General features: G+C 42.5%; 1 protein-coding gene across 1 annotated transcript in view; it reads left to right on the forward strand.

Moving 5' to 3' along the window:
• The window catches only part of exoc4 (exocyst complex component 4), a 153,465-nt gene that overhangs the window by 49,271 nt on the left and 80,176 nt on the right, over positions 1–24,018 (forward strand). The window contains exon 11 of the mRNA XM_080022593.1: positions 17,950–18,046. Coding sequence (XP_079878719.1) covers positions 17,950–18,046 — 97 coding nt within the window. The remainder of the gene's footprint in view (positions 1–17,949; positions 18,047–24,018) is intronic.

The raw sequence follows: 24,018 nt of genomic DNA on the forward strand, positions 1-24,018 counted from the left end.
CTCACCAAACACACAGCCTCGGAAATAGCAACTTGATTGTTCCTCTTTAATCCAGCTTTGCCCCTTTACCAAATAAACATCATTCTATGCCCTGAATGAACGCTAAGTCGTTTTGAAACTGTAATTTCACTTGTTGCTCTTGCAAAAACTGCTACTGCAAAGGATGAGCAAATTTTCATTTGTTTTCTGTACTCTGGCTGAACCGGTCTTTTTGGATCATGCAGATACAAAATATTGTTATCGTATTTGCATTCTGCAGCACGTGTACCGTCGCCCGGGGTTGGAATGACCCCGTCTGCGTCGCTTTGTAGTTTCCTGAATCTTCCGTAATGAAGAGCAGCGCGTGCGTGAATGATGGATAATGACTTATGATCCTTAATGGATTTAAAATTAATCTGTATTATCTATAGCATGTGCCTCCGGGGTGTTGTATACATGCGCGACGGGGCCCACCATCTATCTCATACATGCAAATGCACACACACACACACACACACACACACACACACACACACACACACACACGAGATCCGCACGGGCTTAATTACTTGCCTTCTCAACTGAAGCGCGCGCCGTACGCTTCAATTAATCCAGCGCTTCATCTAAAGACTTTATTACGGCTCCATATGTAGCCACATCTGGGTAGGCATTACAGACCCTGCACTGTGACTGTGACAGGAAGTGTGCGTTTGGAACGTGATGGTTACGCCCAGGTATGTTGCTCGAGGGGCCGGATCGCGTTTTTGTGTACGTGCACGGAGGGTGTCCCTGTGTGGGGACGGTGTTTATCTGTAAGGGGTTTTTTCGCACAGGTTGCATTCCACCTCAGAGCCCCGCTTCCAGGAATCGCGACGCCACATCCAGATTCAATCACTGTCCCCATGAATAAATGATGAAAATAACACTTTCCCAGCCATAGATATGTTATCAGCCCCCTACCGCCGCACGCCTCTCCCCGTGCGTCTCTCAAGCGCAGCCCTTTTACATGCTCGCCCTCTGCCTCTTTATTGCCTCCCTATTGTCTGTGCAGGCGGCGGTTGGCCGGGAACGCACCGCTGGTCATCTGGGAGGTGAAGTGTGAATAAATCTCAATAACTACCGGCTTCTCACACCGCAGCCATTCTGTAATGCATTTATGGGGGTTTTCAATTTTTATTTTTATTTTCAAAATTTATTTTTCCCTCCATTCGCCGTGTTGCTCTGCGATATTACCTTGCCCCAGGCACCCTTTGAAATGGCAGCAGGCTCCGTACAACGGGCGCACACAAAGCCGCGCTCTCATCGCGATGCGTGAACTCTGCATACATGCGTAAACAAACACACATACACAGTCCCAGCTCTCGTCCACCCCTGACCCCTCCCGCATTGTCCTTCCAACATGTAACGCTGGTTGTAATAAACTCAGTTCCAAACCTGTTTCACATTGTTTCTCCTCTGCTTTTGATATTCAAAGTAGACTCATTCACCAGGTGTCCGGCAAACAAAAGAACGGGCCGGCTGCCCACCCCCGCAACACCATACCGCCTCCTTCATTCCAGCTACAAATCATTTTCACTCTGTCCCCTTCCTCTAGTACACATTATCAGACAAATACCTAACTCAATCAAATGTTTTGTTAGTGGCCTCTCTTTTAAACTAACATTTTGTTTGCGGTGGCATGGACGGGTAGAGCAGAAGTGGCATATTGAGCCCAGCGTGAGGGAGTGGAGTTGGTCTCTCTGCAAGTGGTATTCCTTGTCAAATAGATTTTTCCAGCACGTTTTGAGGACGGGTGGGTGAAAATGGAAAGTTGTCTAGTGGGGGAAAAGCAGCATACGAGGGCGAGGGAGGGCGCGAGTGTTCAGACTATGTGGTGTGCGCACGTACATCAGATAATTGAAGGTCTGTTTGTGTTGTGCACGGGCGTAAGTGTGCACTCGGCTGTTTGGGTCGGCATGTCTTCTACTTGCTACACACTTGGACACTTGGACAGACTTTGCAGTATGCCCTTAAAATCCCACCTGTGGCAAGTAATCAAAGATCTCATTAAAGAGGACCTTTTATAAAAAAATTCACTTTTTCAGTGCTTGTGCGCATGCATTTGGGTCTCCGAGGGGCCTAAGAATACACCAACTGTGAAAAAAGACAACCCAGTAAATTTTATGGGAGCTGTCTATTTCAGACACGAGCTGTTCACCTTTGTGTCTCAGTGCTACGAAGCATTGAGGCACATTCTAATTAGAACCGCCCTCCATCTGAGTGACTCCACCCACAACTGGAGCGCAACCGAACCCGCTTGCATCGGAGCTGAGAGCTAAGAATGAGAAGTGCTCTGTTGTTGGCTGCGGAGACCAGCACAAATCTTTCAAAAAGAAGGAAGAATTACAATTATACCAACTGTCTGTGACAAAACTGCAGACGATTTAAATGTAAGTGTTGTACTGATAAGGTGAATTCAGTGAAAGTTTACAGACCAATACTACGGAATCCAGAGAAAAGCTCAAACCCCATTGGCTTACACAACCGGGGGCCATTAGGAGGGTGGCTCCTCCTACTTAAACAGCCCATTTTCGGACAGGTTGGATTGGACACATGTTAGAATGGCTCGAATGCATAATCCGAGTGGTATTTTCAGCAAAAAAAAAAAGTGATTATGTTTTGGGAGCTCAAATCTCCCATATATTAAGTTGGTGAAAAGGAGCATAATATATATATATAGGACAGGTTTGCAATTTTTCAGCGCAGGTTTTTCAATGTTTGTTTGTTTGTTCCCCTCATTTATATATATATGTGTGTGTGTGTGTGTGTGTGTGTGCGCGATAACCTGATTAAACACTTAACTATGGAGAAACTTAGTGATCCTAAATGCTTGTTTGCCTAAATGCAGTCCAATGGGCCAAAGTAAAAATAAATAACCAAACATAAAAAAAAGTTCATCTCGAAAACAGGAACATTTCATTATAGTCCCAAGTGTTCGAGTATAGTTTTTTTTTTAAACGTTCTAAGCAACAGCAATATTACATTTTATTCAAAACTAGCTTTTGCAATCGCCCCAGTACATCCAGAGCGTGACATTGGCCACAGTAGGTTTCCAGTAAGAAGCAGTGTAACTTCCTGTTTCTCGTCTCTTACGTTAGCGTGGATTTAGTTTGTCGTTTTCGAGGCTTACCGCAAATGTTTTGACTGCCTTTAAGCACAGCATATTGAGAAGCTGCGGCAGATTGCTCTTTTTTCACAAGAAAAGTGCTATGAACTAATAAATAATGGGAGCTATAAATAATGGGAACCAACATGTTAATAAGGCCCAGGTTAAAAAAAAATGGCTATCCTGTTATAGCAAGGCACCTGGCAAACAAATGAGCATTTTGACCATGGTTTTCTTATCCCCAGACGGTTAGTAAAAGTCTTATCATAATAAGACTTTTTTCTTTAGCGAATGTAAGAATTACTTTGGGGTTATGAAGCCCCCAAAGTAGGCCTGGGGAAAAAAGGGATAGTCCCTCACAGGATTTCTCCCTGACAATAACCTTATGCTGAGAACCAAATTACCCCAAATTATCCCATCCCTTTCAGTCAGATAAGTCCTCGGCAAAGCTAACCCCACACCATCTCATTCTTATTCCGATTCTCACAACTGCCACTTTCAGAACTCTCTCTCTCTCGCTCTTAAATTTCCGCACACTCACCGGGACCGCAGGGGCTCCGGTCTGTGTTTTATGTTTTTAATGGGAAATCACTCACTTGCCTCCACAAGCCTGTGCCACCTGGCCTTCAGCAGTGGCTGGCGTTCTTAAATAATGGGCGTTTGCTGGACTTGCAGAGGATCAATACTTGTCTTCCGCTGACCTTGCAATTATGATTTATCATATTCATAAATGGAACTTAGGATAGAATTGAAGTTCCTTGGGAGAGAAGTCAATAATTATTAGGGCATTATATCGCTGGAATGTCTCTGAGACATGCTCGTACGTGATTGATCTGTTTCCCTTTACTCTTTAACTTACGCCAATGTTCTATCGAGATGCTGTTCTTCTGTTCCACTTTATTACCATTTAGTTGTTGTAGTTATAACGTGGTGTCTGCTGGTCCTTAAAACGTCTTAAAATCTCCTCAATTCAATTTAGATTTGACGTGTTCATTTCAATATAAGCATTTTGTCTCCTTGTCAGAATGAGTCAAGTTGTTCTGCATCAGAATCAACCGATGAAGGCAACCAGATACTTTCCTCCATATTTACCTGCTACACCACCCGATGAACCCAACTCACTTTTCGTTTCCTCTGAGAGAAACGAAAGAAAGAAGAGAAATCCAAGAATATCGATGATTTTATTTCTCAACCCTACCATGCCAAAGTACCTAAAAGGATACTGATAAAATAACACTTCATAGAATGTTGTGACACCTGCAGGCGCCCTGTTCTTTTTTCTGTGTGTGGGTGATTATGCATGGAATAGATGGTTATAAACCAATCAACTGTAAAAAATACATAACATTAGTGTCAATATTGAGATTTTAAACCACCCACACGGCAATGATAAAAATCCAATGTCAATGCTGCCAGGCGGGGGATAAAGAAAATATCAAGAAAAAAAACCCAGCCTGACTATTCCGTTTACCCTGCTTTAAACTGGTGACTTTTAAATGTAAATTAAATCTAACTTGCTGTAAAATGGATAGATCTGGCTCTGTGCCGAGGAGCCAGATTCTCTTTCAAGTTTTCTTCCCTTTTTTTATTTTTATTTTTTTCTATAACTTGTTTGAAGTTGTAGAGCAGATTGAAATCAATAAACATGAATTATGAAATGTGCAATATTGCTTTTGCTCATAATTCACCACCTCAGCAAGTCATAACCATGACAGGGGTCATAGCCATGTCACAGTTGAGGAAATTATATAATTTTTTCCCAAAACTCTTTATATTTAAGATATAAAATAAAAAAAGTATAGAATTCATCTTAAGTGCTCTGCATGAAATATAACATTTAGACTTTTTTTTTTTTTGGGCTTATTTCCCAGTGGTCCAGTACTTTTTTCCTGTGTGGCTCGGAGGCAGGGCAACAGTGTAATTACATGACACCAACAGATAGCTATGTGCTTTCATGTTGGCCCTGTGTGTTACATGCGTCCGTATGGGTTTCCCACATGTGTAGGCCACGTCATTTAGTATGTATGACATGCCGTAATCGAGTCCAGACACGAGTTCTGTGCAGCACAGAAAATGTCAGTGAAGAGCCCATATCTGGAGAGTGACATGTTCCCCCTCTTGTTCCGGTGTCCTTTTTCAATTGCTTTGCTCCAGTGGCCATGTACCTGGTCCTGTAGATAAAGACACACTGCATCTCTTGTACCTGACAGGCTATTACTGAAAAGGCTATATTTGTGTTGAGCATGAAAGCAAATAATGGTGCTGTAAACAAATATACACACACACACACACACACACAAACACACAAACACACAGAGACAGACACACACACACAACATACATGCACATCATTTTCCTAATTTTTTAAAAAAGGTGTCCTATTAAGAAAAATGGGTTCTGCATTAGTTGGAGTGCATTATAGTTGATTTGCCTGGATTTTTAGCAAAAAATTGGAAAATGTGAAGCTGGCATTGTGAAGAAATCTGAATTCTCAGTTCGAAAATGCGCGCATGCACACACACACACACACACACACACACACACACACACACATTACTGCAGGGAAAGTAATTAAATTAGCTCCAGTGTTGAAATTAGTTTGAGGTGTGTGTGTAAAATGCAGTGTGTTCAACGAACAACATTTTTTTTCCCCCCATCATTGCTGGCCAAGCTAGTGTGTATTAAAGGGCAGAACAGTTAAGAACACACTAAAGCGACGTCTTCAAAAGAGTTTGATGGAGCAGTGGCTCTTGGATTTGATTGAGGGCCATTCCAAGAGCCACGATGGCGTCAAAGGCCTGACCACCGAGTTGCAAATTCACAGATCCGATTCCAATTCGATGTGTTGTTTCATGCACTGCTAACGACAAAACTGTGGTTTATATTACGGCTTATAGTTGCAACGACAAAGGGGGGTCGATTAATTTGGTTATCAGATTTAAAACAACGTAATTAACTGCAGTTTGTATAGAGAGAGAGAGTGTAGTAGGGGGAAAAGTTGTTACACAGTGGATAGAAACATGAAATTTTATACATATGTTCCTTGGGTGATCCTAAGACATCCTAGATGGGGTGCCCAAAAAAATCGTAAACAGGAAGTGAGTTATTAAAGAAATTCAAAATGGTCGCCTAAATAGTTGGCGGTTGACTCAAAAGGCACCTAAAGAACCTCATAAAAGCATGAAATTTGGTACATATGTCCCTTGGGCGTCCCCAAGAATATCCTACAACAAAAAAAAAACGTAAACAGGAAGTGAATTATTGAAGAAATTCTAAATGGCCAACCAAACAGTTGGCAGTTGATTCAAAAGGCACCTAAAGGAATTCGTAAAAGCATGGAATTTGGCACACATGTCCCCTGGGTTATCCTAAGACATCATAGAAGGGGTGCCCACATTTTATTCAAGCAGGATGTTTAGTTATTAAAGAAAATCAGAATGGCCATCTAAGCAGTTGGCTGCTGACTCAAAAGGTACCTAAAGGACCTCATGAAAGCATAACATTTTGCACATGTTTCTTGGATGAACCTAAGACATCCTGGAAGAAGGAAAATGTTTCAAACAGGAAGTGAGCTATTGAAGAAATTCAAAATGGCTGTCTTAACAGTTGGCAATTGACCTATGATGCACCCAAGTGGGGATATTTCAAATGTTAGCCTGGTACCCGGCTCGATTTGATTGTTAATAGCAATGCAGCTGTTACAGAAATGAAAGGGTTGCTGCAGTTAGTCTGCAGTTTTTCAGTCTGTGGTTTTAAACAAAGAGGCAGACAGACGTTGGTTTTTACTTGTAAAAGGGTTGGATCAGAGATGTGCTCAAAAGCAGCTCCCTGAGACGAACAGTTTATTTTGGGGAGTCACAAATAATATATGGTAGGTTTGACGTCACACATTCGTACGTGTTCAAGATAAGGTCAGCTCTGTGACGCGCGAAAGACAATGGCGTGTTGTTCCTGCTCTTGCAGCTGCATCGCGGCGAGGCCGAAAACAACGATAGCAGGAATCCAAGGTCAGGATGTGTGAGAATTAACACTGTGTGCTGAAAATAAAGATATGTGAGTGAGGTTATACTTCAAGTTCAAGAGATTATTTGTCACATACATATACATGAGATTGTCTTCTTAATTATGTGTGTGCATATACTGTATGTTTATGTGATTACATAGATTTAGATATATTGCTACACAGCCTGTTACATGTCCTGCAATGTTTTCCATTGCAAGAGATTTTGGGGAAAATAGGTCCTTCCTTAAATCATTGACCTTTTCAATGTCAGTTGTCTTGTCATACAGAACACAGTTGTATCTTTCCAGCGATGCAAAACTGTTTGGTTCCTGGCTAAGCAATTAAAAAGGATTAGCGGTCATAGCAATGAAGGCATTTGTCACTTCCGGAAATGATTTCCATTCAGCCCAGGCTGTCTTCAAGCTGAAAAACACAGCCTGTGAATGAGTAGAATCCCGTTCGAGCCAAACTAATTTTCCTCCCCAGCTTTTTGAAAATAGTATTGATGCATATATCCTGGAAGTTTTGCCCCATACCAAAAGTAACCCAGAGGCCTATATTTGGCTAGTCTTTGGCAAGCTGTCCAAACAGACCAAGGATCACTATTTGAATATCAAATATCATCCTAGTTACAGTAGTTCAAGTTTATCCTGTGACAATGGGGAAACTACTAAATACTGGGAAAAATGCTAAATTTGAACTTCATAATCCAGGAATGTTTTGTTTTTTTTCCCAGCACAAATGACATGGCTAATGGAGTTACCGAGAACTATTCCTATATATTGCTGTGGTGTGTGGGGGTGGCGTGGTTTGAGCAGCCACACCTGTCTTAGGATAGTTAATTGGGCCCAGGATCAGTGTGGCTGTATACCTGTTGCTCGTTAGCCCAATCACTGGGTAACAGGTAAAACCCCCATCCCCCCGCACACACACAGGAGAGGAGCCCTTGTCATTACATGTTGTACATCTGCTCTGGGTTTGTTCCACTTAGTCCACTTGCTACAAAAAAACTGGTGTGTTTTCAACCCCGTTAGGTGTTTTTGCACCGACCAGTTCTGGGGACTCCCTGAAGGGGACTAGGAACTGGGAAGGTCCCCCGAGAACTAAATACCTTCAAAGACTTTTTTCTGGTTGTATTGGTACCGCCAGTCGAAACGCTGAAGTGAAGTCAGTTAACGGCGTTTCAGCACAAGTTCTGTGTTGTATTTACTCCGTAACTTTAGCTTATTTCACTTTATCAGTCCACTAAAATCAGTTTCTGAGCAAGTTTCAGTCGAGAAATAAGCAATCCAGTTGCTGAATAGTCACTCCTATTAGATCTGCAAGACGTAATTTAAAAGTTAGTTTACAGGGCGCATGTTAATTCATTCAATTAATGTTGGAAAATAAACATTTTTTATTTTATTTGTTTTTTTTCATGTATTACTGCTGAGTGTACGTGGGCTGGTCCCCACCCAGAGCGATGCGACTCGACCAGGGATGACTGCACTCAGTGCGCCAGGGGCGAGGGACCGTGCACTTACATCTGGACCAATCACCGTGCACTTATGTCACTGAAGGTTCCTCTTGTGCCAATTAGTCCTTGCTCTGGAGTAGGAGCTAAAAAAAAGTTCCTCTAAACGGAGTTCTAAGAACTACGAACGTTCCCAGTTCCTGCAGTGCGCACACACAAAAAAGGGACGGTTCCTCCAAAAAGTTCTTAGAACCATGAAAAAATACCTTTGGTACGCCTTTATTGATTTGTTAAGCACAGATTTTACATTATCTATTATATAATAATATTCAGCGTTTTTAAAATAAATGATGTATACACGGCATTGACAGTATACCACTCGGAAAAGGTCTAATTTCCTTTAATATTTGTCTATGTACTATAAATGTAAAATATGTAATTAGCATAACAACCCAAATGTTTAAATGCTATCACCCTTTAGGAATCTTTGGTCTTTTCTGGTGGCCATTTTGGATTTTCCTTTTTAAAAGCCTTTTAATGGGTCCACATTTTTTGGGCACCCCTTCTGAGATGGTGAGATCCATTCTAAAGAGTGTCTGTGCCAACTTTGGGGGGGGGGGGGGAGAGGAGAGGAGAGAGAGAGAGAGGATTTTTTTTTTTCTCCCTCCCCCAAACCCCAGGCTAATTTTAATCAGCGTTAGTGTTGTCATCATCGGTGACTGCAGCTGTGGCTCCTGTGTTTACCTTTAATCTCCGGACAGATGATTGGAGTAGACGAAGGGAGGGCGGAAGGAAGGAAAGATGGAAGAAGGGCAAGGGGGCCTGGAGGCGAGAGAAAAAGAGAGATCAAGAGATTGACGACAAAGCCACACATGCAAATGGACAGATAATGGCGAAATGCATTCAGACGAATACAGATTCAAGCCACAAACACACACGCACACACACACACGCCTCCCCAACACAGACACACATACTGTACACAAAGACACACACTTCAACGCAGGCATTTCTTCTCGTGACTGAATGGAACCGCTTGATCAGGTGAGGAGAGAACAAAATGTCTTTTGTCCGACCCCTGCTAGGTCCAATTAAGACCGTGGTGACACCTGATCTTCTGCCCCATTTCCTCTTCAACTACCTACACATGCACACACACACACACACACACACACACACACACACACACACACACACACACACACACATACAGTACATCCATGAACATTGGTCCATGAAGGAACATCAATCTCTTACGATCTCGCCCCCTCTGATTGTCAGATTCAAGGGTCCGTAGTAGAGAACCGTGTGTTAATGCCCTCAGCTGTTTGGGGTTTGCTGTAGTGCCACTTGATATTGATAAGTAAAGGTTTTTCTGTTTTTTTTTGTTTTTTTTGGGGGGGGGCAGTCCGCCCCCGCATAATAACGGCAAATGTTTCATATCTGCACCTGCGGACCATTTCTTTGGCGGGAGGGTGGCCCCTACATACCTGACCGGTCCAAAAGAGTCAAAACTCAGCCCTCCTGGCATGTGCCAGAACTGCCCGATGGCCAGTCTGGGCCTGGTTGAGGGTTCACCTAATACATCCCCAAGATCGTACGCGGTCGCTCGCCGCTGTTTTTAGGCGAACATGGATTGCTTTTGAGCTTTCGTCACTTTTCCATTTTACATCTCCTCTGATTAACAGAAGAATGGTAAAAGGGTGATCGAGCCTGAAAACAACGCTGTTGAATAAAGCATATATAGCCAATTATTTTACTCTGAACTCAAATCACAATAAAAGTTATTGCTTTCTTCCGCCTCGAAGTAAAATTCTTTTGTAAAATGAATGATTTGTTGTTACGGTAGCTGTTTATGTTACATCCAGAATTGTATGGAAACTCATTGAAACCCGGTTTTAAAATGAATCGTTCATCCCTGAGTTGCTTGACAAGGTTTGATGGGTTTCTCCTTCCGTTCGAAACGCTCAGTGCTTCTGTTTGTAGCCTGGTCCATCTGCCTCAAAGGCAAAGTACTTCCACATACGACTCTAACTGCTTTTCTTCTCAAGTCTTCTATTTGGCGCATCTGTCGCTGCAGTTGTACATCATCAGCTGTTTGTTATTCCCTCAAGTTGAAAAGCAACCTTTTTTTTGCAGTCAGTATTGCGGCTTTCCTAAAGATCACTGCTTGTGGTCATTTGGGCATCAGTGCATTCCCAATTCTATATTATTGATACTGTGGAAATACTATCCATATCCACCCCTGTTTACATTGGTCTTTCACTTGGTGTTCAGAAGCGCCGGGGTCTCACGATTTGATTTCTATACAAAGGGCCAAGATTCAATTCAATATCCATGTGATGCTGACTCGATGAGATGGCTTATGAAACGATTCTATACCAATATATTTACATTTTACACATAATTTGATAATTGCTACAAACTTTTCAGTATATCATCTGACATGCATAACAAAAATACTTAACTGAACAAATTCAGTGTTATACACAAGTTTAATATTTCATTTGTGATTATGCGGTGGGTTTCTTTTTAAGATTTATTTAAAGTGGTTGCATAGCTTCCAAAAGAGGTATTCACGTTCTAGCTTCAAATCGATTTTGAAATTGAAACAATCTAATTGAATTGTGTCATAATATCCCTTTTTGTTGTTTTTCAACCGAGCCCGGTGTTCAATATAATGTGTAGCCAGCCGCTCCTTTGTGTCATTTATTTATTTATTTCCCCCCCCTATTTATTTCGGATGAGGTTTCCCACAAGCGTAACCTCTCTGGCTAGCTGAGATATAAGTGCTGATTTTTTACTTCGCCTAAAAATATTGTGTATTATATTTCCATGGAGTATAGCCACAGTTTATATATATATATATATATATATATATATATATATATATATATATATATATATATATATATATATTTTTCCTTTTTTATCCCAGTGCTCTCAATTCATGACACTGCCACCATCTGCCACCTGATTAAACCTGCACTAACATACCTGACCTTTCAAGAAGACAAACAACATACATTTCAAGCTGTTCAAAGTTTCCTCAGAAAAGTCCCTTGTTTAGGGAGACACCGCCTAATGTCTCAAAAGAGATGCACTGAGTAATTAATAACCGGTCTGGTGCTGAGGCACATTGTCGCCCTGCTGCTGACAGGTGTGCATTCATTAAAAACCGAGACTACCGAGACACACTATGTGCTGCAGTGACACTTTTAATAATTAATGCAACTCAATTTACACCTGAGTTTATTTATTTATATTGTCATTTATTTATTCTGTTTTTTTTTTTTTTTTTTGGTTTTTTTTTTTTTTGTCTTCCTTGGATGAGGGGGGTTGAAGGGTTGGGATTTGGTGTCCTCTGCGTTGCGGCTGCAGATACCTTCCCGTCAAATTAATTTTAATAATAGAAGGAGCTCATTAGGAGCCAATCAGACATGAAGGCAGTCGGGAGTGGAATGGGACGCCGGGGTCTGACCGCGGATTCATGCATTATTGAACCGGGCCGTGATCTTATTAGAGCAGCAGGTTTCCTCCACTGCTTGTATAAGCAGCCAGCCGGCGGTCGCCTTTTGGGCAAACGTGGGTACGTGCGACCAAACAATTCAATTCGAAACAATTTGCACACAACTCATTTAGCATTTAATGCATGAGCTTCCTTAAATGTTGTGTACTTTTCTTTATGCATGAGTGATTCAATCAGAAAATGGTTTGAGTTCAGGGCTGAGAAAGAATGTCAACAGCCATTGTAAACACCGTGCTACATTACAGACAAATCGTTTTCCCGGCGTCAGCGTCCTCTGGTTAGTGACCCCTCGTCGGGCGCATTTCCCAGGGCCGCTGACCAGGATCCCAGATGGGGATCCCGGACGGTCACTTCCCGGGACCGCGGACTCGCTGACTCCCTGCGCCGTCCCGGCCCCCTCGGGGCTAGGGCGCACCACCAACCCGCCTCCGACCAGCCCGTCGGCACATTTAAAATACGATTTAGTTATTGAAGAGTCAAATAGTGTTCAGATGAAATGTTATTTTAAACGTCAGGGAAATTAGGAACATCCCTTTTCTGAATGTATCGAAACCACCAGCAAGAGGACTGAACATTTTGTCAATTTATCAGTTACACCAACATAATAATTATTCTATGGTTTAAGCGTTTATGACACATCTGTGTAATTTCACTACATATATGAATGCTCGTATGTATGTGTATGTATGTGACAAATAAACATCTTGAATCTTGTATATTCGTTCATAAAACTTGGGCCAGTACTCCGTATACCGTCTTCAGAAACGACCTCTAAGAACAATATATTGTGTCGTCGAAGACATTCCTCTCAACCTCTATTCTCCATTCAGGTGTCCTCAGTGTTTTTCAAGTGAACCATCTGCAGATTGCTTTATTTGTCAATAGTTCCTTAAAAACAACCCTCCCCCTTCTTTTCATGACATATTTGCATACAATTATCGATTCCATAGTTACGCCACACGTAGATCTTGTCCCCCCCCCCTCATTCCCATATTTCTCAATCTCAGTTACCTATATTCTACAGAGGGTCCAAAATATGGAACACATACACACATAAATGACTTTTTTTTAAATTTGTATTCACAGCAGTTCAAATAAGCCCAGAAATCACTTTTCTTAACCAACCAATATTTTCTATACGGGCTGCCTATACAAGCTGGGTCCAACCAATATTTTCTTGTGATACAAGTCCAAAGGACTGTTATGAATCTGGCTTGTTTTTTTTTTCTTGCCATTCTTTGTGTGTATATTTGTCCTTATATTTCTTGTCTTATGAAATCTTTCAGCCTTCAGTCACACTCTGATAATGATATTGGTTTGTGTATGGTTGCATGTATTTTGTGTGTGTGTGTGTGTGTGTGTGTGTCGTGACTGACTGATTCATTACATTTGTGTAAAAGATGGGTGTATAGGATACATTGTTGTCAATTGCTATGCTATCCTCTGTCTCTGTTTTTTACTATGTCTAAACTTATCGATAGATACATAAAGTGAGTTATTGTGTTATTGCTGTAATTACTTGCTGTAATATGTTGCCTGGAGAACACTGTTCAAGCCCTTGGAGGGTTTTTAGGCATGGACCAAAAAAACTTGGTCGACTAAGACTCTTCTTGTCGACTAATGTTTGGTTGACTATTTCGGGTCAGCCCTAGTGTTTATGCACATGTGCATGTGCACATTATGACCCAACCTGACCCAACAAACACACATATGGAGATATTATGTCCATATGTGTGTTTGCTGGGTCAGATTCATGCTAATCCCCTTACCTTTTCAATCTGGACCATAGAGAGCCTTTGCAGTTGTTTTTTATTTTCTGTGTATTTGTACACACACACACGCACACAGGCAAAACTGTCTTTGATGACAGATTACAAATTTGATCACGCTGAAGATGGTTATCTTCTCACTCTCGCACATAATGTTTGGTGGATTTTTTTTCAATACACATGCGTTGACGAACAACACACCTGGAACCTTGAGGGAGGTTCCATCCATTGTGTTTAGTTTGGGCTGCGTTCTCTATTCACTTCTACTTTTCGTGTTCGCACACGAGAAAATATTCATAATTTACACAGAGATACACACAGAAACACACCAACAAAAGAAACACTGTTTTCAATATTTTGACACATGCGAAGCCCCCTCACACATAAGCAGAAGAGGTGGAAGTGTGTAAAAGTAGGAATCACACGTCCCCCGTACCCCCGCCTTCCTAGATCCGGGAAGGGCCGGAATACATCACAGGATCAAACCCGTTTCTCATCAAACCTAAGAAAGTGTGGCTAATGCAATTTCACTAAGTCACTGCCTGACTTGATTACATGTGGGCTCGGGAGTGCATGCTAAGGCACTGTGCGGGAGGCGCGGGCGGGTGGGGGTGGTAGTCAGGACTCGAGAGGTGCGATGTGGTGGAGTGTGTTTGTGTGAACTCACATTTGTCTTAGATGAGCTTTTACTGGTGTTGAGCTCTCTCTGTCTGCCTGTCTGTCTGGTCTGTGTGTGTGTGTGTGTGTGTGTGTGTGTTTGTCCTCCTGCCCTTGGTAATCCATCGATGTGCGTTTGGCCAGATTCTGTGGGTGTGGGTGAGAGGGTGGATGGGTGGGTGTCTGTGGCATATAAGAAGCTGGGGGATTTCAGGCATTGGACCACATTATAATGTGTCTCCCCTTGTTCTCTGGGATTCAGCTGCCCTCCCATCAGGCACCAGTACCTCCACACACCCCTGCCACTAATCCTGGATCAGACCACACACACTCGGGGCCACCAACACCCATACCCCGGCAGAGACGCACACACATCCCCACACCCATGCAGAAACACACACACACACACACACACACACACACACACACACACACACACACACACACACACACACACACACACACACACACACACACACACACACACACACACACACACACACACACACACACACACACACACACACGCGCGTAGTCACACTTGCAAACGCAACCGCCGCTGTTTCAGACATTCCCTTCAGAGAGCTGGCTGCAGTGGGTGGCTTTCTGACCTGCAACCAGACGCACCCTGTCACATCCAGACGACTGTGAAGAAGAGCATGCATATTAACACGGGCCTATTTAATATTCATCAGTGCTATGGCCTCTTGGCAGCTGGTGGCAGGGCCCACGGATCAATGAGATCTCTGCCGCCCTTCTTTGTATGACACCGATGCAGATGTTTAGAGCATGAAATTGAGTTGGTCACTGTCGCTGGAAATAGGCGCGCAACTGTCGCTTTGTGCGTATGTGTGTGTTTGTCCGCCTGTTGTTGCTGTCGTTGGGGGCAACTCTCTGAGTGAGCGGAAGAGAGCAACTAACTTATCAAAAGCCTGTAACTCATCAGTGTCAGTCACAGGAGCTACAGTGTTTGCAAATTAAAGCCCAAACTTGCGAGGACTCTTTCCATCCTGACGCAGGGCGAGAGATAGAAAGGGAGGGTCTTGGAGGTAGTGGTGGTGGGGTGGGGTAGTGGGAGGTTATTAGAGGGCAAAATGTGAATTAAAAATATCAAAGGGAGGGGAGGGGGGGTTGAACTAGGGAGCGCGTTGGCAGCTGCTTTGTTTAGGAGCCTGTAATTGAGTCTTAATTGAATTGGCACCACAGGATGGATGAAGGGATGGAACGATGGAGACGACAAGCGTTTGAGTGAATTGGACCTCATCTCCGCTTCCACTTAGCAACAGGAACAAGGGGCTTACGGCACGGGCACATTTTATGGCAGCAGATCATAATCAGAAACACACCATCTGAAAGTTTAGGAAATAATGAAAGCCCCCATTCATTTAATGAAAATACGGATAGTTTTGCCTCCCGTGTTTTTTCAATAGAAACTTGTTCCATCAGAAATGTATTATCAGAGCCTGGCACCGGGAACAATGAGGTGATATGCATTTGAATGCAGGTAATGCGGTGCAGGCTCTCACACCATGGCAAGGTGTCTTTGGGTTATATCACACAGGTTTTGAAAAGGCCTTGGAGCTGGACATGGAAATGAGATAGGCTTTGAAATAGGCAGAGAGCCCAGGCTTGGTGCCCTATTGAAATTTGGCCACACACACACACACACACACACACACACACACACACGGTACACCAAGTACCTAATCCTAAACCCAATCAAAAAAGCTTTGACCACATAATTTTGTGTCAGCTAACTTGGGAGTGTGCTTACTCACCTGCTATACTTTCATTTGTCCAACGCGCCGACTGACCTGTACAGCTGTAATGGAGCGCAGGAGTCTTTTCCATCGTATAAACAACAGCTCTGGCTTTGTGTGCTGGAAGGAGCTTTTTTTGTTGCATTATTCTTTTGATTTGGTGGTTACACTTGGGTTGTTTACAGCCTAAAGGGTTTTATTTTAAGGACTTTGCCTGCCTACCCCGAAACCCTTGGATCTGGTAATTCGTCGGATCAACGTGGAATTGCGAAATTGTAATGAATAATATTTCCACGGCTGCGTATGGACTGAAATGCCCCCGTCTCGGCTCCCCGCCATCCATATTCACCAGCCAATCACAATTACACGCGCATGGGTGGCCTAATTCGAACATATATGCGTTGGCATGCTTTCACCCATGTGTCGTGCGTACACAGTCTCATAAATGCATGACACACACATGCACACGCAGCAATGACCTCTTGTTTCGCCGCCGTATCGAGCGCAAGCTGCAATTTATTTTCCGTCAATTATATTGATTACTTCAGGTTGAGTGGAGGTAATGAGCAACAGTGTTCTCTTTGTCAGTCTTATTATTCCCCCTTCTCGTCTCTTTTCGCATCAATCTTTCTCTGGCTTTTGCTCTTGCTCCCTCTCTTGCTCTCTCTTTGTCTCTCTCCCTCTCCCTCTGTCCTCCTTGCCCCAGTGTGAGCATGTTACATGGTAATGATTTTCTGATTAACCTCCTTAGCTGTGGGGTTCGCCCAGGCAGGGGCACATGGATCGTGGCGATGTACGAGTGGGTGGGGAGCATGTGGAGACCCGGGGCTGGTTGGTTTGATGTGTTTATTGAAGATGCACCCGTTTTGAGGACATAGTTCTTTGTACAGAGTTACCCAGCTGTGACACATATAGGGATGGACTGCAACCTATACTGGAGCTGGAAATCGATATGACACCAATTTAAAATGGGGCATTGTTATCGGAGAGCATCCCAAATGTAAAATCCAAACGGTATGACAAATATTACAAGAAATCAACTTGGTTTTGTGCTTTTTTGACATAAAACATGTTAGATGTAGACGTTTAGAATTTTCTTAGTACAATTTTTATTTATTGTTTTGTTTCCCTTGTTATTGTTTCTTACATTACCTACAGAATACGAGTCAATTGGTTCAAAATGCGATGGTTTCAGTTGATTCGTTGTCTATTATTTTTTATAACTTTTGTACATAAACTTTGATTTTTGTTTATTTTACTGGTACGCTTATTATGTAAAACTCTAAAACAATAAAAAACGTTTTATAAAAATGTACACGTTAGACCTCTCCAATTGGGGGAATGGGTTATATGTCAAACATTATGTTCTGTTTACCCACAAAGTGAGTGTGTAAGTCTGTACATACTGTTTAGTAAAAATAATGATCATTTGGGCACAGGCCAATATTTAAAATGTAGGATTCAGAATCGGTGAAGCAGGCGTTTCATTCTATATCTAGTCACGTAGACTACACGTTCAAAGCGCTCAAGGAGAGCGAGGTTTATTTAGACAGACACAAACGGCAGCATCAACATGGGGTTGAACAGATGTCTGCCTCGCTTTGTTTGATCCAGACGTTTCACCACTCCCCTGCTCTGTTTATCTGTGTTGTAGGTGGAGCTGACGACAACCTGATTGAGGGAGGAGAGATGAAGTTTGTGTGTAAGCCCGGGGCGAGGAACATCACTGTCATCTTCCAGCCGCTCCTCAGGTAGGGTGCACTTGAGATATACCCTGAAATGTATGTGGACTTAACCTGCACTATTTTAAATTACCAAAATAGCGGTGCGGGTGGAGTGGTCAAATAGTTGTTTTTCTATTCAACAATAAAATAAATGACAGAATTTAAAAACTGAGAAGAAAATGTGCAAAAACACTATCTTATCATATAATATATATCGTGTATATATATATATTTATATAGTTTCCCCTGTGACATCTTATACTCAACTAATGGATATTGCTGTGATAACTTGACTGGGCTTTATCTCACGATAAAACAAATGAGATAATAATCAAGCAAAGACTCCCGTCTATCACTCGTCGCATAGAGTTGGAATTCATCCAGTGTTGATTTGTCCTGATTGCTTTCCTGTTACCCCCCAACCACCCCGCCTACCAACACAGCCCTATTCTTTTCTTCCCAGTACACATCCCCTTAAACCACGACCATTGTTCCATCCCATTGTCAAGTCATAAGACCCAACAGAGTGGTGGTGTAGAAAATTGCACCACTTCAACGATATGACTTGTACCAGTGAAATGCGGTCTAATTAGATTCCCTATCCTTTAACCCATTTCAAGGTTCAGTGAGAACACTTCATGTCTGATGCAGCACAACAAGTTTGGTTACTTTTGTAGGCTTGGAATTAAAACCGACTAGTTCCATATACTTCCTATATACGCAACTTGTCAACTTGTGTGACTCTTGTGAAGCGGTGCTATTATTGTGCAGTAATACAATCTACCCTGTAGGATCCTTTAAGCTGCCATGTTTCCTCCTTTAACACACCACGGTACCTGGTGCACATTGCTGTTATTTACCAACTCAACCCATCGTTTCCATTTCAAAGATTAGGACGTGATGAATGTGTTTTGTCCCATCCCCTTTGTGTCTTGAATGACCTACTGTATGTCATCCTGAAATCAGGGGTGAATTGATTGTATGTGTCATAGTGGATAACTCAAGGTGGGTGGTGGAGCGACACACCTTTCCATTTGCATACCTCTTACTTAAAGTATTCTGCCCCCTTGCTGATCAAATGTGACACAACCAACCATGTGTGATTGGACCAATTACGTAGAGGGGACACCAAACTGTTTGAACTGCCAAATAGATTGTTTGTTCCGGAGGCTTTCTTTTCGGTTCTATCTTGTTCTAAATGTCTTTTCGATCTGAAATTTCTCTTTCGTTGTGAGCACGCTGGCACCTTTAACCGAAAAATTTGTGTTTTCGATTTGTGTGTATGGGTGTGCACATTAGTGTTTACGCTTTTCCCTTCGTTGATTGCTTGCCGCTCAGGTGGTTATCTTTTGTGTGTCCCATTACCGAACACAGATGCTCCGGCCTCGTTCCAAAATGAATCTTACTCACACACACGCTCACCTCCACACCCCGTTCTGCTGCATTGTAGCCTGGCCTTTGTCTGAACAAATGGCTGCAAATAAAACAGTGACGAGCTTTTTCCCCTACTTCTCCCTTGTTGTCTGTAATGGTTCATATCAATCACAGTAAACTGCCTGACAAGTGGGGCCCCGTACGCCCCCCCCCGCCCCCCCACAACTCTCTCCAACCTGCCCTCTAAAGACAGCCAGTGCCAATGGATCGCTGTTGCTGCAGGTGGTTTTCTAAAGGCTGGGCTTTGGCACGCCCCTCATGGATCACCACACCCACTGCAGGCTGCACCCACTGCTCGGTTGCTCATGCTGACTTTAATGGAGAAAGCAGTCGGAGTGGGAGGGGGAAACCTGTGTGTCAGTGAGAAATCTCTTTTGAGGTGTGTGTGTGTGTGTGTGTGTGTGTGTGTGTGTGTGTGTGTGTGTGTGTGTGTGTGTGTGTGTGTGTGTGTGTGTGTGTGTGTGTGTGTGTGTGTGTGTGCGCGCGCGCGCTGATACTGCAACCTTATGTATCTGCCAATTCTGATTAGGGCTGAATGATTTGGGAAAATAATGTAATTGCAATTTTTTTTTTTTTTTTAACAATGTCGCAATTTAGTATGCAATTATTTTTTTTTAATTTCTTTATCTTCTGTATTATTCACTTAACACAAGCGATAAATCATTCTGTACTATGACCAACACAACACGGATACAGTCAACATATAAACTGCTCTTTCCTCTAGGCCAGGCTTACATGTTATGATGAAATGAGTTGGCTACCATTGGCTACAATCACTATTTTTTAACAGAATAAAAATCACACGCTCATCTTCGGTACCGTCAGAGAGGGAGACAGATCGCTCCCTCCCGGCGCCTTTTTTAATCGCAGCCCTTGCGATTTGAAAATTGCGTTCTATTTAATTGCGATGTCCGTCTGAATTTTATTAATTGTCTATCCCTGATTCTGATCCAATATTTTTTTTCCCCAAACAACAACTAAGCTGTTAAATAGCTTAGGGTAGCCATCTAAAAAAAATAATCATTCTCAATATGTTCTCCATTTCCACAGTGAAAGAAATTCAAAGCCCTCAATATGACTTGTACAATAATGCTGCTTCCTTTAATTTATTCTTAATAAAATAAACAGTTGGAAGCGGCTTTCAAACATCTGAATGTCACTTAAAGTGCAACTTTGCAAAAAACAACAATCTGTAAGTTGTTCATCAAGTTTGTCATGGTGAAATTTTACCTACAGAACGACTTGACTTGACGACTTCATGTTGCACGACAAAATGGATCTTTAGTTCCATCAAGTGCAGTTCCACTAACAGTGTTTTTCATTCAACAGATGAGGGACCAGTTGGTAGCCCTAAACTGGGAGCCGTGTTTTTTAATTTATTAATTTATTTCAATTTGGCCTTGGTTGGCACCTTTGGAGTGATATTGCCCAGGGGTATGTGGCTCTCTCTGGAAATCAATACGCAGCACAGCCTCAGTTCAGTACATTATATGCAATAGCGATGTATTAACTCCTCCTTCTACATACCTCAGATTGGCGCTGGGGGAGAAAAAGAAAACGTTAGTATCAAATCTCGTCGGACAGATCGATAACAGAGTATCAGAGCCAAGTGGGTGTGTTTTGTGTTTGAATGTCATCCTGAAGGATGTGTCTTTGTCAGTTGAGGTAAACCGCTCTATTTCTATCGGACAACATGCAGAGAAGGTTCTAAAGTGTGATTCCAGAGTGTGAGTCTGGACTTGAGTTTCCAGTGTATGTTTGAAAAGGGGACCTTTTGGGATTAGAGGTCACTGATTCTGATGGGGTAAATGATTAGGCAGTGAATTTTATTTGAATAACTCCAGTGATCTCTGTAGTATACGGCCACAACCCCACACAAATACCAGCACAAACAGGGGTGCATGCGTAGGTGCGTGTTTTTGCAGATAGCAGTCAATTTATTTTGAGTTGTGGGGTCTTCTGCTGACATTTGAGTGATATTTGCACCATTTTCCCTGACCCAGGTTGGCATTTTGAGAAGCACCAGAAGGCCCTGTAATCGCCCTCTTTCCTCCATGCATCACCTAAGGATCATCAGCACTGGCACTGCATACACGTGTGTGTGTGTGTGTGTGTGTGTGTGTGTGTGTGTGTGTGTGTGTGTGTGTGTGTGTGTGTGTGTGTGTGTGTGTGTGTGTGTGTGTGTGTGTGTGTGTGTGTGTGTGTGTGTGTGTGTGCGTCTATCAAGTGATGACAGTTTGGGGTCTGTCTCATTCACTTCTGGGGGAGGTATACATTTTAGGACATGCGGCCACTTGCAGTTGTCCCATTTAAGTAGGAAGCATATTACACATTGTAGTTGGGGTACTCGTAGGAAATGTTTCAAGGAAACTTTGTGGTATAATGTTGAAAGGGGATCTATTATGCTCCTTTTCAACAAGGTTAAAATAGGTCTCTGAGGCCCCCAAAACATGTTTTCAAAGTTTTTCTTACTGAAAATACCACTCAGATTACGCATTCTCACCATTCTAACATGCCTCTAACGCATCCTGTTCCGGGACACTCTGTTTAAGTGGGTGACGCCACCCTCACGAGGCCCCGAGTTCTGTGAGCCAATGGGGTTTGAGCTTTACTTCCTGATTCCGTTGTATTTCAGTCTGTCAACTTTCACTGATTTCATGTGATCAGGACACCAAAATCAATTTCTCAACAAATTTGAGAAATAAGCAATCCAGTTGCTAAATCTTCACTCATATTCGATCAGCAAAGCCTCATTTTGAAGTTTGTTCCGACTTTTGTTGCCGTGCTCCCAGCTCGTGAGGGACACTGCACACAGGGATTTTGTGTCATGTAAATGTCGGAAAATAGAAAAAAATAAATACAGCTACAATAAAAACTCACTATTTTTATTGGTTTTGTTTGGAGAAATGCACAGTGGATCGCCCGCCGCAGCCTACAGTAAACCTACCGCATACTTGAAAAACATTTTATTTTATTCTTATTTATTTTTTTATTTTTTGAAAGAATGGGGACAGCAGAATTCGTTTTTAAATACTTACATTTCCATCGTCAGTAGTTTCTTCACAGTTAGTTGGTATTAATTCCTCTTTCTTTTAAAAGATTAATGAGGTTTGTAAGCTAGCAGAGCAGTTCCTAGTGGTGGGTGGAGTTGACAAGATGGATGGCAGTTCTAATTATAATGAAGCCCTAAATGTCGTAGGAAAGGGCTGCAAATCTGGCTTGTTTCATGACATAGACAGAGACAGCTCACACTTTAAGGTATTATTATTATTTTAAGTTTAGTTTGCAGGGAATATTATATGAATTTATTATATTTATAGATTATAATAATGCTACGGCAAAACCATCATCACATGAAATGTCTCACACCACCACATCTTATTTTAACAAGATATGACATACAGCTGTGACACAGGGAATAATCAAGATCATGTCTTGTAGGTAATATTTATTGGCCGTGGATCCTATATCCCTAATCTCAGCCGAATTTAAATCCCTCTGGTCTGTCCACGTGGTAGGAAACCTTTTTCCATGACAGGGATTTCCCAGGTCCCGATAAATCCGTAAGGAAGGGTTGTACAGTAGAGCTCCGGGAATTCGGTCGCCGCTAAAATCAGTGTTGCGCGGATGCTTCCTGTTTGCTTGACTTCTTGTTTCTATCGGCCCAGCGGGGATGTCGTCACAGCCACTGCGCCGCGCAAATGTTAAAGCCAGTTTAACTTTGGGCGCAGCTCGCCGCAGATCCTGCGCGTCGCAACCAATACACAAAATGGAGTTTAGAGCGCAGAGGAAAGGCCATGAAGGCCTCAAAGATGAGAAATGCAGATACAAAGATTTCACAAGATTTATAATTTTTTTAGAATTTTTATTTTTTTGCTGCACAATTGATTTTGAATGATGTGGATTTTTGCCAATTGGCCTGCTCTGTCGGACACCAAATTTGATTCATGTTACCACAGAAACCAGAGATGCTGGGCCGAATGTTTGTGTTGGTCACATGATGCCGCCGATCTACAGGTTATCTCAATTCATATAAGCTTTCAACTAAACAGGTCCCTAGATGTTCTGGAATTGGTACCTGTGTCCTGACAGATGAGAGAAAACCTTTAAGAGCTTTCCTTTAATTTCCCCACGGCAGAAACCAATACTTTGCAATACTAAATGCTGCTATGAATGTGAATAGAGGATGAAGTCAGTGATACCGATGCCACCTAGATGCGTCGCTACGCCACGCTAACAGCATAGGCACAAAGAAACTGAACAGAGCTTAAGTTGTGCAAATGCGCCGTAGTTCACACCAATATATTCGAGTAATTAAAGAAAATATGGCACTTTAAGTCGAGTCAAGTTTATTTATATCACGCCTCATCACCGTACAATCTCAAATGGCATCCCCTAGTCTGAGCCTGCACACCCGAAAGCAACAATTTCCAGAAAAGGCGCGTGAAGAAGAAACAACGTGTGGACAACGTTATTAGCATTCTAACAAGTCTCAGGTTATGTGCTATTTAGTATGCTATTTAACTGCTGCGCGCATGCACGCTCGCACACACACACACACACAC

This window comes from Zeus faber (genome assembly GCF_960531495.2).
Source record: "Zeus faber genome assembly, chromosome: 21".
Taxonomy (NCBI): Eukaryota; Metazoa; Chordata; class Actinopteri; order Zeiformes; family Zeidae; genus Zeus; species Zeus faber.